The 18,222-nt window shown below is 38.5% G+C and overlaps 1 protein-coding gene across 1 annotated transcript in view; it reads right to left on the bottom strand.

Annotated features, from left to right (window-relative positions):
- Window positions 1-18,222, bottom strand: part of TMTC2 (transmembrane O-mannosyltransferase targeting cadherins 2) — a 228,993-nt gene that overhangs the window by 26,568 nt on the left and 184,203 nt on the right. Inside the window, exons 9-11 of the mRNA XM_070755769.1 lie at window positions 10,849-10,930; window positions 6,652-6,766; window positions 4,723-4,786 (exon numbers count right to left, since the gene is read on the bottom strand). Coding sequence (XP_070611870.1) covers window positions 4,723-4,786; window positions 6,652-6,766; window positions 10,849-10,930 — 261 coding nt within the window. The remainder of the gene's footprint in view (window positions 1-4,722; window positions 4,787-6,651; window positions 6,767-10,848; window positions 10,931-18,222) is intronic.

Raw genomic sequence — 18,222 nt, 5'->3', positions numbered from 1 at the left:
CCAAGTACTAATCAAGAGTTAATGCCGACATGAGAGGGAGCTTATTTATTTATTAATAATCATATATATGACTGAGATTCAGAATATTTTTTTCTTCAAATATAAACACCCTGCATTTTCTTTCAACATCTTTTGGTGCAAATTGGGTGCTCTGGGGTGGAGCTCCATTTTCGCTACCCCACTGCATTCCCCACTGTCCGGGCAGTAGCCCACCCCTGCATCAAGAGTGTCAAACTCATGTAGTCATGGCGTTGTCATGACATATTGCGAAATTTTTCTCCTTTGCAAAATTGGCGGTGGGTGTGACCAGCACAGGACGCATCTGGCCCATGGTCCACGAATTTGACACCCTTGCTATACATGATCTTAGATTTTAGATTAGATTTAGGGTTAGATTTGAATCTTGATTCACCTGATCTTAATCTGATATTTTAATCTTGGTGCAAATAGAATCCAAATTGTTTAAAACAGTTCTTCATGGTTACATTGTTTCATCGCATCATCATATTTATATATCTATTTATTTATTACTTGGATTTATATGCCGCCCCTCTCAAAAGACTCAGAGCAGCTTACAATGTATAAAAAGGCAATATACAGTGGTCCCCCGATTATTGCGAGGGTTCCGTTCCAGGACCCCTCGCAATGATCGGTTTTTCGCGAAGTAGCGGTGCGGAAGTAAAAACACCATCTGCGCATGCGCAGATGGTGTTTTTACTTCCGCCGCAGCAGCGAGGAGCCGAAGATTGGGGTTTCCCCACCGCCCACGCAAACTCCTCGCTGCCGCTCGCCCGCCCTTCGCCCGCCCACGCCGTTCGCTCGCGCCACTTCCCAGCTGAATCCTGAAGCCAATTCGCTTCAGGACTCAGCTGGGAAGCGGCGCGAGCGAACGGCGTGGGCGGGCGAAGGGCGGGCGAGCGGCGGGCGGGCAGGCGGCGGACAAGCCGTTCACTCGCGCCGCTTCCCAGCTGAGTCCTGAAGCCAATTCGCTTCAGGACTCAGCTGGGAAGCGGCGCAAGCAAACGGCGTGGGCGGGCGAAGGGCGGGCGAGCGGCGGGCACGCGGGCAGGCAGGCGGCGGACAAGCCATTCGCTCGCGTCGCTCGCGCCGTTTCCCAGCTGAGTCCTGAAGCCAATTCGCTTCAGGACTCAGCTGGGAAGCGGCGCGAGCGAACGGCGAGGGCGGGCGAGCGGCGGGCGAGCGGCGGGCGCGCGGGCAGGCAGGCGGCGGACAAGCCGTTTGCTCGCGCCGCTTCCCAGCTGAGTCCTGAAGCCAATTCGCTTCAGGACTCAGCTGGGAAGCGGTGCGAGCGAACGGCGTGGGCGGGTGAAGGGCGGGTGAGCGGCAGCGAGGAGTTTGCGTGGGCGGTGGGGAAACTCCTCGCTGATGCCCGCCGCTCGCCCTCCCGCCAGCAAGAGGGGGAAGACCCAGGGAAGCCGCCCAGCAGCTGATCTGCCCGGCGCCATCTACGCATGCGTGGCCATAGAAAAAAAGGGCGTGCATGCGCAGATGGTGTTTTGACTTCCGGGTTGAAAAATCGCCATATAGCCGTTCGCAATGATCAGGATCGCGATACCCGGGGGATCACTGTACAGTGATCTCTCGGTTAGCGCGGGGGTTACGTTCCAAGACCTCCCGCGCTAACCGATTTCCGCGTTATACTGGATGCGGAAGTAAAAACCACCATCTGCGCATGTGCGCCATTTTTTTCATGGCCGCACATGCGCAGATGGTGGAGTTTGCGTGTGGGCGGCGGGGAAGACCAAGGGAAGATTCCTTCAGCCGCCCAACAGCTGATCTGCTCCGCAGCGCGGAAGCAGCGAGGAGCCGAAGATGGGGTAAAGGCAAAGGGGAAACCCCATCTTCGGCTCCTCGCTGCTGCCGCGCTGCGGAGCGGATCAGGTGTTGGGCGGCTGAAGGAACCTTCCCTTGGTCTTCCCGCCGCCCAGGCAAAGGGGAAAGATCGCTTGCCGCTTTGCAGCTTGGAGCCTTGCTTCGCCTCCTTCGCTGCAATAGGCAAGCGGCAAGCGATCTTGAGAAAGAGAGAGAAAGGAGGGCGACTTGCCAGTCCACGCCCCCCTGGATGAACAGCCTCGCATGGCCCCAGCGCCGGGCTCCGCTGTTGCCTCCGCCCCCATTCAGCTCTGCAGCTGAGAGGCCTTCCCGGCAGAGCCCTCCCCAACAGCTCCCGCCGCCAGCGCAAAAAAGAAAAGAAAAAAAATCCCCAAAAGAGGCAGGCACAAAGCGGGGGCACAAGGGGAGCTGCCCGGCAGAGGTTGCTTTTTTTCTTCTCGTGGGCAAGTGGAGGGGGGGAGAGAGAAGGGAGGAAGAGAGTGTGAGAGGAAGAAAGAGAGAGAGAAATGATAGAAAAAAGGGGAGAAAAAAGAGAAATGAGAAAATGATTGAAGCATAGTGACAGGAAAGAAAGAGAAAGAGACAGAGAAGTGACTCTTGGTGATGACGTATGACGTCATCGGGTGGGAAAAACCGTGGTATAGCAAAAAAAACGCGGACTTATTTTTTAATTAATATTTTTTGAAAAACCGGGTTGCAGCGTTTCGCGCTAATCGAGAACGCGCAAATCGAGGGATCACTGTATATCAAAATCCAATAAATTAAAATTAATACCATAGTAAAGTATTCTTATTTAGAAAGAAGCACAACAGGCTTTTAATTACTTAGGTTGGTAATAAAATACATGATGTTATAATTCATGAAAACAACCCATGATTGTTATTAGAAGGACCAGAATGTGTTTCCAATTAAATAGTTATTAAAATAATATAGTTTCTTGGTAATATGTTCCAGAAAGTTGAGGTATAAGAAAAGTTTCCTTGTTGAGCTAAATACCATGTATGGCAGAGAAGTTTTGTTTTTACCAGCAGTTTGCTTTATTTGGTAGAGTTCTGAACAAAATATTTTGGATTAAAGAGGTAGAAGCCATTTACATACACAGAACCCACAATCTATAAATACTTCCCATCACTCATAAAATTATGCCATGGAACTGCACTTGTTTTGCCTAAAGGCATATCCAAACCTTTTATTATGGGTGTTTGCATGCGTGTGTGTGTTATTATGCTAATATACATCTAATATTAATCAAATCTTTCTGAATGAGTACAGCAGAAACAGCTGCATTTGACAAACAGATGGAGATATACAGTAGGGCTTAAAACTGTCACAGGTTTGACAGACCTGATATGAGACTAGTTAGATTGTGTGATGTAGATCACGACACTCAGAGTGTTTGGGATTGAAAAACCTATGATCTTTTCAGCTTTTACTTGACACTTCAGAGTTATACTTCAAAGTATTTATACTTTTTAAAGAACGTATGTGTAATTAATTTCAGCAACCTTCTTACAAGATAATAGCTTTTTTAAAAAGTTCAGACATCGAACAGAATTCCTGAATGTTTTGTATCTTTATAGAAATACTCTTCCTTCCAACACTGAATTTCATTTGAAAACAGTCTCTTGTTTTTGCAAAATGAAACTATTTGAATGCTCATAGTAAAAATGTACTTTCATTTGCATGTTTAAAGTATGTGATATCTTGGTTGATCATATAACATCATGTTAATATAATATAATATAATATAATATAATATAATATAATATATTAGATAAGATAATATATTGGACATGAATATAATCATTGTGATGACTAAGATATTTAATAACTGGAGAAGTCTACAATCAAGAATTAAGTATAATCTCTAAGGAGAGTGGTTTTGTTCACATGTAGGATTTTTTTAAAAAATCTGGGTATCTTTAGTCTAAAGAAGCAAAGGCTTAGTAGAAACATGGCAGTAATTTTTAAATACTTGAAGAGCTGTCAAAACAATACATTGTGTATTCATTCCTAATAATATTTAAGGTAAGACAAACTTCAATGGGTGGGCTGAAAGGAAAGTGATCAAGATTGAAATAAGAAGGGATTTTCTGAGGATGAGCACTATTAAACAATGGAACAGTCTGCCTCTTGAGATTATGGCTACTTGATCAGCCATTTATCTGGGCCAATGTGAGAATTCTGCACAGGCATGGAATTATATTAGAAGACTTCCAGAGTCCTTTTTAGATCCATGATGATTCTACAATCCTTGTTTATTATCATTTTTACTGCTTTTAATATGTAAATTAAAAAAAAAAATAATTTTAAAATTTAAGACAGGAATTGCTGTCTTAATTCCCCCCCCCCTTAACCTTCTATGAATTTGATCATCAGGAGAGAGCTTTATGCAGAACTGACTCTTAAAGCCTCTCCTCATACACACTGCCAAAATGTTCAGGAAATCCTCTGGAGTAGATTTGAGGTGTGCAGGTCATGTTGACGACAGCCAAAAATGTATCTGTCATACCTTTTAATTTTGTGATCAGAGAATGGAATCCCCTTTCCGCATCTCATTCCAGAAAGGAGCAATTGCTAATGAAACAGTTTCAGCCTCACTTTTTGGAATGAGTAAAGTTAGCCACTTCACAATCAACAACCCAAATTTAAAATGCACATATGAAAGGGAAAAACATGCATATATATTCATTTTATAAACATAATTGTCTTGACAAATGTTTATTAGACTGCTGCTGTGAGTTGCTTTTAAAAGATACTTACAGACCAAAACATTATTATTAATAATTATTGAGAAATAATGCATTGGTTTTCTCTCTGTGCTAACTCAATAGCTCTGTAATGTATTTTCTTTCAGGAAGTACTTACATTAGGTCTTAGCTCAGCCGCCATTTTGTAATATTTTTCAGCTGCTTCATTGAGACTAGCTTGTCTATTGAGAGAAGAAAAAAGGGCATGTTCAGTGAAATTCAATCTGGTAATATTAAGTGAAAAATTAATTGAATCATTGACATTAATAGTTAAAATACATTTTCAGCTACTGATTACAATGTGAATGATTTGTTAACTTAAAATAGTTTTTTAAATAATGAAATTGATATAATTACAAAGTTCACATTTGTAAAAACAAAACATTTGAGTTTATTTATACAATTAAAAATCAAAATATTATGATGTATGGAAGGAATTTTATAATTGGGTAGAAAAAAGGAAACAGAATAAAGCTATATAAAGGGGTACTATGTTAAACAGTTATAAAAATATAAGATGGCTATTGTAGAAATCAGGAATAAGAATATATATACAAATATGGGGGGGGGGAGGATTTACATAAAGCCACATGAAAACCATTGGTATTGAGCCTCGTAAAATAACACAAATGATTAATGGATTAGCTGTCAGGATAGACAACAAGGGTGTGTGTGTTTGTTTCATGTTTTTATGTGTTCTTCATTTTTTTTCTTCTTTGTTTCTCTGTCTTTTTTCTCTTTTTGTGTAAGGTGTTTGTTTTAAGACAAATGTATGAGACTAGTTTATAGAAATATGAAGTGGATACCACAGATTATGTCTTTTTAATTGTATATAAACTCAATAAAACTTTTTGATACAAATTTGTACAATTAAAAATTAGCTTGTAAACAATTTTAATTCATCTTAACTTTTAAAATTGGAACTTAAACCCCAGTAAAATGCTAATCATTAAAGTTACATGAAAATGTATTTAGCAATTACAGATATACAGTATTTTAATATATCTAAACCAGTAGCATGAAGCAAAGTGATAGAAATTGTTCCAGCGGTTGTGCTTGATTGAGGAACATTATCATTTATTTGTAAATTTGCCATTGAATTGGATGACACTATAATTCTATATGCGTAACTAAATAGATTAGTCTATGTGTCCGTGGCAACTGTGGGCAAGCAAATCAATGTTGAAAGCACTGCATTCACTTTAAAAAGAAAAACACACACGCTCATGTGCGCGCACACATGAAATGACCCTGAGGTAGGAATGCTTGTTGATGCTCTTGAATAGATACAAAAACTATTTTGGGTTACCTTCTAGCTTCCACACATTAAAAAAGTGAGCTGAAGAGATTGAGTCGAATAAGTAATTTGGAGATGATATGATCACCCATAGAAAAAAAAAGGTTTGCCTGTTTTTACATTTATTCTGCTTGGTTGCAGCATCTACTTGTTTTGCACTGCATTCACTTCATTCAACACAGTGAAGCAATCAATGTATGATGCAATGAGGAGCTGGTTGAAGAGCCTGATGCTGATACAACATAAGGGGAACAACTGGTACAAAATCTCCCAATTGGCTTCTAGGCAGAAAGGAGGACTAAAACTAGTTTAGCACCTGAACCATTATACCATTTAAGTTGTGAATAGCAGTTGTTTGTTCTAAAATTGGGAGTTGTTTTCAAATCTCTCCCATGCTTGTTTTTCTCATTTGTTACATTCATTTTCAGGAAAATATAAAGTGAATTGAATGTAGTACTAATCACTCTTTGTGCTATGTAAGCATTAGACTCTGTACAGGCTCAAAAAAAATGAAAAAAGAAATAATGGCAAAATTGGCACATGATTCCAGTGTGAATTGTCTTCATTAAAGTAATCTGATCAAGCCATAATTTTAAAAAGCAGGATGTATACAATGTATACAAGCATGAAGCTGAGAAATGTCGTGTTATCTTCTGTTTTCATTCTGGAAAAACTGTATGCATATTAAACCTGTTAATTTTATGCAGTAAAATATTGATGGAGATACTGAAGACAATGAAATAAAAAGACCTAAGCATATGAGCCGCATTGAACACAATATCAAACTCTGTATTATCCAACTCAGCTGCTTTCTTGGCCATCTCTGCTGCTTCCATCAACCGAGAGTCTTCTAAAAGAAACTGGCCTGAAAAACAGATATTAACAATTACAGCATACCTCACAATTTAGCACTGACAGGACTATATCACTCTATGAATAATTTCAATAAATAGAAAAAAACCCTCTTTTTTTTGCTGATTCTTCCTTTCCCCTTTCTAGTTGTCAAATATGCTCCAAAAATGAGCAGTATGGGATACTGTAAAAACAAGAATAAATTTGGGGTAAAAAAGACAACCTTATTCTGAATTCTATTCAGGGAAGCCTCTGCGGAAGAGACTTCTATTAACAGAAGGAAAAAATGTAGCAAAATTCTTTAATTTTTAAATGACTGTAACTTACCGTAAATGTAAGTTTTAGAACAACTGAACAAAACATTATGCATGTTGACAAGTTAGAGGGCAGCAATGAATTACTGATTAATTTTAATTTGGTTGTAGTGTTTCTTCTCAAAGCATTACAAAATATGCCAAAATACTCTCAGCACTCTAACAGCATTCTGATCCAGTTAAACTTACAATAAGAGAACAATTTGCATTGTGAATTATTAACTGCATGCTATGTTAACCAAAATGAACTAAGAAAATTAAAAACATTAACAAGAAAAACTCTGCAGGTTCAACTAGAGAACAACAGCTACATGATCAGTTGTAAATTATATCAAGTGAGTGCATAATTACAGTCATTTAATGCAAATAATCAATTGTATTATAACAGAGAAATATTACATGCTTTGCAATTATTAGGAAAATGTATTATTCAAAGGAAATTAACTCGAAGTCTCAGTGGTTGTTGTTATAAAGTGTTATTTGGCAGAATCTTTTTGTCATTGTTTCACTGTCTGTTGCAGTATACTAAAAATCAAAAATCAAAAATCAAATCTACCAGTAGTTCTTAATTTATGACCACAAGGGGGAACAGACTTTTCATTGCTATGCAGGGCAATTGTTAAGTGGGTTGCACTTGAGTTTTTGCCAACTGAAGTTATTAAGTGAGTCACACAATCACTAAATGAATCTGGGTTCCCCAGGAAGCCAGCTGGAAAGATCATAAATGGTAATCACATGAGCCCAGGATGCTGCAACCATTTTAAATATGTGGGTTGCTTAGCAGCTGAATCTTGACCACATGTTTGTGGGGATGCTATTACAGCATGAATGCGAGGTCCAGTCATGGCACTTTTCTCAGTAATGTTGCAACTTTAAACAGTCACTAAATAAATGGCTGTAAGTCAAGGACTATTTGTATACTGTAAGCATCTATGAACATATTGAATCATACTAAACAATCTGGGCAAACACTACTGCTAAATGTTTCAAAACTGTTATCAAGCTACAGAATCATACACAGTCAGCAGAAACATGGAAACTAGTGCTCCTTTATCAAAGTGACAACATCTCATAAGAGGAGTTCTGTAAGAATGTTATAATAATAATAATAATAATAATAATAATAATAATAATAATAATAATAATAATAATTTATTAGATTTGTATGCTGCCCCTCTCCGAAGACTCGGGGCGGCTCACAACATAACAGTAGTACAGTACATTACAAATCTAATATTACATTTAAAAAGTCAATCCCTATCATAAAATCACAACTATGCATTTGTACACACTCAATCCAGTTAATTATACTACAGAGGTCAGAGAAACAACGAAGGGGAAAGTAATCATCCCTACGCCTGGCGACAAAGGTGAGTCTTCAGCATCTTACGGAAACCGAGGAGGATGGGGGCTGTTCGGATACTCTGGAGGGAGTTGATTCCAGAGGGCCGGGGCCAAATAACCAACTATTATATCCATGCAGCATTATTGTAGCACACAAACTAACTAAAGCCTTTCAAAACATCCTAGGTAAACAAAAAGACCCAGTAATCCAAGAAGAAGAAGAAAATAGAAATAATATACATTATACAAGTGCCTACAAATGCCTCTACTTATGAACTTTTCTAGATAAGAACCAGGTGTTCAAGATTTTTTGTCTCTTCTCAAGAACCATTTTCTACTTACAAACCCGAACCTCTGAAAATGTAACCAGAAAAGGCAGGGAGAAGCCTCTGTGGGGCCTCTGTAGGAATCTCCTAGGAGGAAACAGGGCTGGAAAAGGTGGGGAGAAACCTCCATGGGGCCTCTCTAGGAATCTCCTGGTCTCCCCAATCACACACATTATTTGCTTTTACATTGATTCCTATGGGAAAAATTGCTTCTTCTTACAAACTTTTCTACTTAAGAACCTGGTGACGGAATGAATTAAGTTTGTAAGTAGAGGTACCACTGTAGAAGGATTTTAACAGCCACTATGTAGAACAGACAGACAGAATACGATATTCATGAACTCCAAATAACAGCTAGGAGATACTATGAAAACGTACAATATATGGACAGACTCAAGCATAATTTCAACTGGGAAACTGAAAGCATCCTAAACCAAGCTACATCCCAGACCATTAGGGAATTCCTGGAAGCTTGATATTCAGACAAATCAGCCATCAATAGACAGAGACATATATTAGATTAACATACCATTCAAAAGAAACAACAACAACAACAACAACAAAAATTAAGAAGGAATCAAAATGATCAGAATATATCCTTTCCAGTAGCCTATATTCAGATAGGCAGCGATCAACACCAGAATTAATACCAGACAACTAACTGAGAAGTAAATAAATAACAGTTTAATCACTACTAAAGAGAATCCCCCTCCAAAAAAACCCTGGCAGAGCAAGCTACTATATATAAACAGGGAACAAACTTCACATTCACTCACACTGGTGATATTATCTGGGTAACATCTGCATGATCCAATGCAGTTTATGCGGTCTCCCTTGTATACACACATATAAATGCATACGAACATAACAGAATTGAAACACACTCAGGACCAACATATATGTACTTTGAAATTAGAGTTTCAACGATATGCATGCACACTTACACAGAGTCAACATATCAACATATACATGCTGATTAGAATTTAGTGGCCTAAATTCTAATTGTCTAATTCGACATATATTTTCATAATAGTTATGTCGGGGCAAGACTCCAAGTGTACATCCATTTGTCCTTGCAAGGTAATTAATTATTTAAGAGCCAGGGTGGTGCAGCGGTTAGAGTGTAGCACTGCAGGCTACTTCAGCTAACTGCTAGCTATAGTTCAGCAGTTCAAATCTCACCACTGGCTCAAGGTTGACTCAGCCTTCCACCTTTCCGAGGTGGGTAAAATGAGGACCCATATTGTTGGGGGCAATATGCTGATTCTGTAAACCGCTTAGAGAGGGCTACAAGCACTATGAAGTGATATATATGTCTAAATGCTATTGCTATTTCTATTAATTTTAAAGAGCTTTCAATCATAAATGAAGTCTGATACAAAACATTTTTATTTGAAATGTTTTGAAGTTAAAATACCTTATTTGAAGTTTGAAATAAACTGAATATTTTATTTTAACTTAATTGAAGAGTTCTTATACTATTATGTCCCTACTCTAAATATTTTTAATTTAAAGTGATTCCATTTTGAGATTAAGACTCTTCCAGCATCATCAGAATAGTATAAAGTGTACGTGGAGTAAATCTGAAAATACCAATAAATTGTATGTTTTAGCTTGAAAATATGTTTAAAGCTCAAAACATGTCTCAAAATGTTTTACATGGCCCTACAGTTATTCACTATACTTTCAAAAAGATTTATGTTGGGTTTCATCTTGCAGCATAACCAGAAAAGTATGAGTCCTACAAAATATTTTTCTATACATAATAAAAATTAATTAGTAAAAATAACCCACTTAAATATCAATGTACTTCACAAAGAAAAGATCTTGTAATTTGCAATTAATATTGCTGCAAATCCTTTTTTTAAAGATGTCAAAGTCCCATTTACCAGCATTCATCATTTATGTAGTTATATAGGTTACTGAAGAAGGATGGCAACTGGTATCTCTTTGGGAACTGATGGCCATGCCATTGGCATATAGGGCCCAATGGATTATTCAAATAATACTCTGCCAGTATTTTAAAATAAAATTTAAAAAACATAATCATTCATAAAGAATTTTGTTCAATAAAATAGAATCCAAAGGAAAGCATTTATTGGCAAACTTACCATAATGCATATAACAGTTTCCCTTCAAAGGATCCAAATGAATTGCCTTTAAGAAATATTTTTCTGCCTCTCTCTTGCGACCCTTAAGAAAGAAAAGGCAAAAACAGATTTTGACACCAGTTTACAACTCCTTATGATAAGCGAAGACCTACAACTGAAAAATGTAAACATTAATTTTACAGCATTAATGAATTAGCATAGTCCTACTAGAACACAAATCTCACTCTGTTTTTTTCTGTTTAAATAATATATTTTCTATTACTACAAATAATACTGATTATTTTTATGCCAGTGCAGTAGGGAAAAACGAAAATGGACAACTTAGTATGTTTAAGGACCAAGAACACTTCCTATACTTGATATACAATTTATAATTAGAACTAGTGATGGGCGAACCCAACGGTGTTCGGGTTTGGCAAGTTCGGATGAACTTTACGCAAAATTCGTCCGAACCTGAACTGAACCCGAACCCGAACGGGGAGTCCCACCAAGAGATTTTGGGGGCGGAGCTTTGACGTCACATATACCGGCAGGTGGCTAAGAACGCCAAGGTGATCACTTCCTGGATTCCATGGAATCCAGGAAGTGATCACCTTGGCGTCCTTAGAAACCTGCCAGTGATGTCAAGGCTCCGCCCCCGGAATCTCTTCATGGAAGGGATTCCCCAGCTCCTTCAAAGGGAGGTCTTCATGTAAAAATAAACATTGTTATTTTTATGAAAAAGGACGCCAAAGCGGCACTGCAAAGGGCAGTCCTTTCACGTAAAAATAAACATGTGATCACCTTGGCATCCTTAGCAACCTGCCGGTGACGTCAAAGCTCCGAACGCCGAACGTAACCCCAAACTTTGCCCGAAGTTTCAAAAAAATTCAGGTTCGTGTTTGGCATACTGAACACCTCAAAATTCAGTACGGACCCAAATTGTGCAGGTTCTGTTCACCCATCACTAATCAGAACTAATCAAACAGAATTAGACAAAGAACCGTATTTTACATCACATCAATGTACAACAGAAATAGAACTGATATGGGTTTTCTCCCCATGAGTGTTACATATCCTGAGATTAAAGTTTAAAGAAAGATGAGACGTATGTACATTCTTTCCCACCAGGAACTGTTTGATTCTTCCATATTTAATTAATATATGAGCATTTTCTGAAGATGTGTAGAGGAAAGCAACATTTCCATATAACTTTAGCTTAGCTCAAATCATTTTTATTTACTATTGGGTAAGAAAACTGATGTTCTAGCAGAATGTTCCCCTCACTGTTCTCCCAATTGTGTACATGGCACAGGCAGAATTTCTAATATGAAGTACATAAGCACATCTATAGAACTTTCTATTGATAGGATTTCTCAGCAATGAATGGTGAAAACTAGACGCTAACTATGGATATTGTATAAGTGCACAGAGATCGTAGTAACCATCTATCAAATGCACAAGCTTAAAACAAGATTCTATTCATATGGACAGAAGAGAAATATTGAATTGAGTAATGATTTGATTCACACATAGGGCACCAGTCTCTCCCAAAGCAGTCTATAAGCAAACTTCTGCATGGCATCGTTATCTGTCAATTGATGCCTTCTCACAGATTATATGTCTAGTTTTAATTTTTTGTTGAGTACAACCAATATTTATATATTTTCATTGGAAGTAAAATATAACAAACATTCATACAATGCTTAAAGGAATGGAGACAACAATGAACAAAGATTAGGTCTCTTGGCAAAACTACAAGAATAATTTGGATTATAGGATAAACAGGGCACATTAAAAATCAAAGCAGAGCATTCAAGTTATCATGCTCTTCTGGCAAGTTTCATGTGACAAAACATTCATCTGCAGGTCATCAAAACTACAGACTGAGACTGGAACACATCTCTAGTCCTGACTGAACTTACATCTATTATGTCATGGCCTGAAAAAAAAGAACACTATTAGTCTTAGACAGTTAATTGTCAGGTCTCATTGCACATTCAGTTTTCTTTCCTATTTCAAGAGAAAAGAGGATTCACTGGACTTCCTTCTTGCCTATTATGCTTCAGCCTTCAGAATTATCTCCATGAAAAGAATAGCAAACCCAAATATTTTCTATCCAGCCAGAATGTTATAACTGGCTTCTCAAAATATTCTTCTTAAACCTGTTTTCAATCTCTTGTAAGATTTTATTCCCAGCGAAAAGAAGCTTCCTTTTTTCTGCTTCTTGTCAGTGTTTAAGATTATATTTCTAATTTCATTTTGGTTATTTCTGGGATAGAATCGAAGATACAATGAGAGCTTCCCCCCCCCCCCCAATATGCATCATTCTATGCTGTGAAAGTAGGTAAGGGAAATATTTATTTGAACATTTTTAATCTGTATCATTAGCCCAAATAGCTCTGTGTAACATTTACAGCCCAAGTAAAAGGACAGACCCTGATCTTAAGGTGACATTTTAAGGAAGACAGTATTCCCCCCAAAAAGGGGGGAGGGAATGAAGAGGAGACAGAAAAAAGACTTGGATATGAATTGTTACATTTAAGAGCTTTAATTTTACATTTTGATAAGGAAGTCAAAAGTAGTCTCTTCTAATCTTTATCTGTAAAAGAATAAGGAAGGGATGGCTTTGAAGAACAGGAGGAAGAGCTGCCAGCAGTGCAATGATCAGATAAGTGAGGCTCTAGCCAAGAGTAAGAAACTAAATGAGAGAACATGTAAAACAAGCGCTTCCCTAGTTTATACTTAAGTGAAGCAAAGAAAAAGCAGATTTACAAGATTCTACTTTTTAAAAAAATATATTTATTTATTTGTACAACTCTTGTTGTTGTGGGAAGATATTCAGTACTTTGAATTATTTGTAACTCAAATAATGTAGTGAGGTGATTTGGGCTGAGGGAGAGTAACCCAGCTGGCTTTGATGGCTCAGGCGGGACTTCACTATAGCTATAATAATGGAAGTGGTCCTGATGTATATGCATTGGTGGATTCCTACCGGTGCAGTCCAGAGGGCTGCACCGGTAGGAACGCACTGATAATGCAATTTACGGTGATTTTTTTTCCAGTGTCTCCGTGTCAGAAGAAGCCCTCCCGCCTGCCCTCATCTTAATGCTGCCCTTAATTCTTCATCCATGCTCCTCAGCTATGTTTCAGCTTATAATGTGGTCCTGAGCATGTGGGGAATTTTGCGCACCGGTGCAAAATTGAACTGTATATATGGCATTGGTTTCTTAATCTGGACCACCTTGTAGGGTTGGTGCTACTTGTAATGTTATGTGGAAGTGACCTTAGGAGACCAGGCAAAAAACTGCTGCCTAGGAAATGGTCAGATAAGAGAGTTAGTGAGTGGGGCAAGAGGCTCAGGAAGGTCACTTCCTAAGTAATTGGGCTCTAAGGTGAGAGTGGGAGAACTGTACTTTCAGACTATCAGGTTTTTATTTATGTAGTTTTACAATAAAACAGATTATCTGGCTGTATTTCCTATTTGATCTAACTGGCAAGGAAGATCCTATTCATTTTCAAGATAGTTGAAAAAATTTGGCAGTTTAGCTCTATGAGCTGTACTGGCTGCTAGTGAGTTCCTGGATATAATTCGGGTTGCTGCTTATCACTTATAAAGCCCGTCATAGCATAGGAGCTTGTTAATTGAGAGAATGCCATTTTTTAAATTGTTTTTGCCTGTTTGGGAAGATTGGTCAGCATAAGTATGCTCTAAATTCCCATGATTAAACAATGTCATCTATAGAGATTTAGGAAGCACAAATTATCTGTCATAGTACCTGCCTTCTGCAATAGTATCCCCCTGGGAATCCATATGGCTTACTTACATTTATTGAAGTTCAGAAAATCCCTGAAAAACTGGGTATACCCCCAGGTCTTAGTGTAGTGGGGATCCTGAGCCCCTTTAGATTTTTCTTTTATTGTTGGGTATGGGGCACATTCTCTTCTGAATTTGCCCGATCAGTTTCTCTGAGGTTTTTTTGTTTTGTTTTAATGTAAAATATATTCTGCCCAGGTGGTTTGAGCCTATAAATTGTATACATACATGTATACATGCATCCATCCATCCATCGATACACACATGCAAGCTGGTGGTAGCAGCTATAGACTATCCATCATTCTGAAATCTCGTTAAGTATACATAATTATTTTTCCTAAATAATACTCTTGGAATGTAATACAGACAGAGGTGATCAAAAGGACTTGATTACTAGAGAAATTACAACGAAAGACAAAAACAGAAATATGCACATAGTTTGTAATATCTTTATAATTAACATAAACAAAGGTATTTAACATTGCAGATTTGAAAATTTCAACAAATACATTTTTTTCAGAAAAAACAGTGTGCATGGATGTGTGCATGCATATGTACAAAAAGCATACATACATGTGTGTATATATGTATGTGTGTGTATGTATTATATACACAATTTATTTAGAATTTTTGAAATGTTTTGAACTTTTAATAAGGAATCCTGCAGTAGCTGGTCTTTCACTCTATTCCACAATCTTAGGAAACAGTCATTTCATCACCTTGAATGTTAATTGATATTTAAAAATATCATTTTTAAAATATTTTTAAAAGTATTTTATTATACGATTACTAGTATATGGTTTAAAAATAATAAAGCAACAGCCTGGGCCCACAAGTGGAGGCAGCCTAAATTTATGTCTACCGGACGCTCCGAAGATGAGGGATCTCAGCTACTGTTGCATAGCCTATAGCTGATGGAACTCCCAGACCAGTTCAGATGACTAAGTGCAAGTTGGACCAACCCCTGTTTGGGATCTGGGCCCACCAGATGGAACTTGGCCCAGCCAATGTTATCCTTCCCAAAGAGGAACCCCTTTAGCCCATTGGAGTAGGGACACGGCCTCTTTTCACACTGCGATGAATGAGACCCCACAGGTCTCACAATCGGGGTGAAGCCTACATGGGCACCCCTCCGACCTGAAGCACACATAACCCTATGGCCTGGGCTAGGGAGCACACTGGCCTGGCATCAGGGCACTCGGGGGATGCCAAAGCCCAGCCGGCCACCAAACCTTGGCCTTGCTTTGCTGAACCAAGTCCCAGCGGAGTGGGCCTTCCTTCCTGGCATGGGATGGGCACAATGCCAATGGGGGCCTGGGTCCCAGCAGAACCCCATGGATGACAATAGATTTCATAGAATCAGACTTAAATCTGGTTCCCTTTTAAACAAGTTTCAAACAGATTTAAATATAGTTATATTAATAATACCACTGCACATTTTGATGATTGTTTGAATGACCACTGTTATATTTATGCTTTTCAAGTTCTAAATGTCATTTCTAAATATCAAGAGATAGAAAATATTTTCATTACTTTATTACAGATTAACAGAAATAGATTTTAACACCTTCATGATAGCCAGAAGTAGTTTCTACATAAGGTTATATAGTGTGAGATTTTAGGGCTTTATAAATATGCATACTTAATTACCATGTATTTACTCAGCATTAGTACAAGTGTCCCCTTTTGATTCTAAATTAATATATCTAGTTCAGGTATATGTCTTACTAATTATCTTTTAATTATAAGAAATATTACAGTAGCAACATCTGTTCACAAAATGCTTTTAATGTAACATGAGAAGGTTCATGTGATTAAATACAAATTAGTTTACACATTTATTTTCCTCCTGCATATGTCTTACAATTCTATCTTAATAATAGTAATGAAGGTACCATCTATCATATAACCTAATTACCTACAATACCCACCTTTTTACTCCACTCAGGTTCAGATTCACCTAACTTTTGTAATCTGACTACAGGTGAGACATTTCTTTTTGTTTACTTCCAAGCAAGCATTGGGAAGCATTAATATGATTCTAGTAGAAAAAGATGACAGATTCTCCTCCTAAGATCCTATATGAAAATTGTTAGTATCAAGATACAGTGGTACCTCTACTTATGAACTTAATTCGTTCCGTGACCAGGTTCGTAAGGACAAAAGTTCATAAGAAGAAGAAATTTTCCCCATAGGAATCAATATAAAAGTAAATAATGCATGCAAAACCATCCCAAAAGTCACCCCTTTTGCCTTGCGCCACTGGGAATCCCCGCCTCCAACTTCTGTTGCCACCCAAAGTGCCCGTTCCTGCTCTGCTGGAATTCCCCTGAGCCTCCCCTCACTGGGATTCAAAGCGGTGCCGGCAAAAACAAAGGAAATCCCAGTGAGGGGAGCCTCATGGGAATCCGAGCAGTGCAGGAACGGGCGCTTTGGGTGGCAACAGAAGTCTGGAGGTGAGGATTTCCAGTGAGGGGAGGCTCAGGAAAATCCCAACAGCACAAGAACGCGCGCTTTGGGTGGCAATGGAAGTCTGGAGGCAGGGATTCCCAGCAAGGAGAGGCTCAGAGAAATCCCAGCAGCACAAGAATACGTGCTTTGGCTGGCAACGGAAGTCCGGGGGCAGGGATTCACAGACAGGGGAGGCTCAGGGAAATCCCAGCAGCAAAAGAACGCGCACTTCAGGTGGCAACAGAAGTCTGAAGGCAGGGATTCCCAGCAAGGGGAGGCTCAGGGGAATGCCAGCAGCGCAAAAATGCACGCTTCGGGTGGCAATGGAAGTCCGGAGGCGGGGCATCCCAGCGGCGGCGGCTCAGGTTCATAAGGTAAAAATGGGTCAGAAGTAGAGGCAAAAAAATCTTAAACACCGGGTTCGTAGCTCAAAAAGTTCAGTAGTAGAGGCGTTTGTAAGTAGAGGTACTACTGTATATGTATTTGTGCTTAAATGGCTGTTTATGAATAGGTATGTCTGAAACATTTAAATAAATGAAGTGCTACTCATATTTAACAAGAAACCAATATCACGTTGGCATCTTATACCTGGCTAACTTTGGTTCTTTGAAGCATGTCTGGACTATACTCTTCAAATATTCATCAGAAAAAAAATGATAGGAATGCTTTTTCTGATCCCATGTCAAAATTTCTCCTTTGGCAGAAATAGTTTATAATGAGAATGTAATTAGCTGGATCTAATCCTGTGGAAAATTGTAATTAGGTTCAGATAACAAAGAGGACTGGAAAGGGAGAGGAGTGAGGGGGAAGATGCTGCCACCTTATAGAAAAATGCATTAAAAAAGAAGGCTTATTTTCAGCTATTGAACTAATGAGTTCAAAAGGAATGTTTTTAAATAAACAAAAAGCAACATGATATAATTATTGCAATAGTTTCTTTATGACCAAAATATGCCCTTTTAAAGTAATGGAAAAGTCACAAGAGCCCATGAGGCTTCTAAAGGTCCTTATCATAATTGTGACTAAAATCTTTTGTTAAAAATTGTTGTTAGCACTAGTTAGCACAGGCATCTCAAAACAATATCCAAAAAGATTTCCCCCCCAAGATCCAAGCAGGGAAGAAAAAG

The sequence above is a fragment of the Erythrolamprus reginae genome, chromosome 6 (assembly GCF_031021105.1).
Source record: "Erythrolamprus reginae isolate rEryReg1 chromosome 6, rEryReg1.hap1, whole genome shotgun sequence".
Classification (NCBI taxonomy): domain Eukaryota; kingdom Metazoa; phylum Chordata; class Lepidosauria; order Squamata; family Dipsadidae; genus Erythrolamprus; species Erythrolamprus reginae.
The sequence above is the reverse complement of the archived record's forward strand: the minus strand, read 5'-3'. Positions and strand labels throughout refer to the sequence as shown.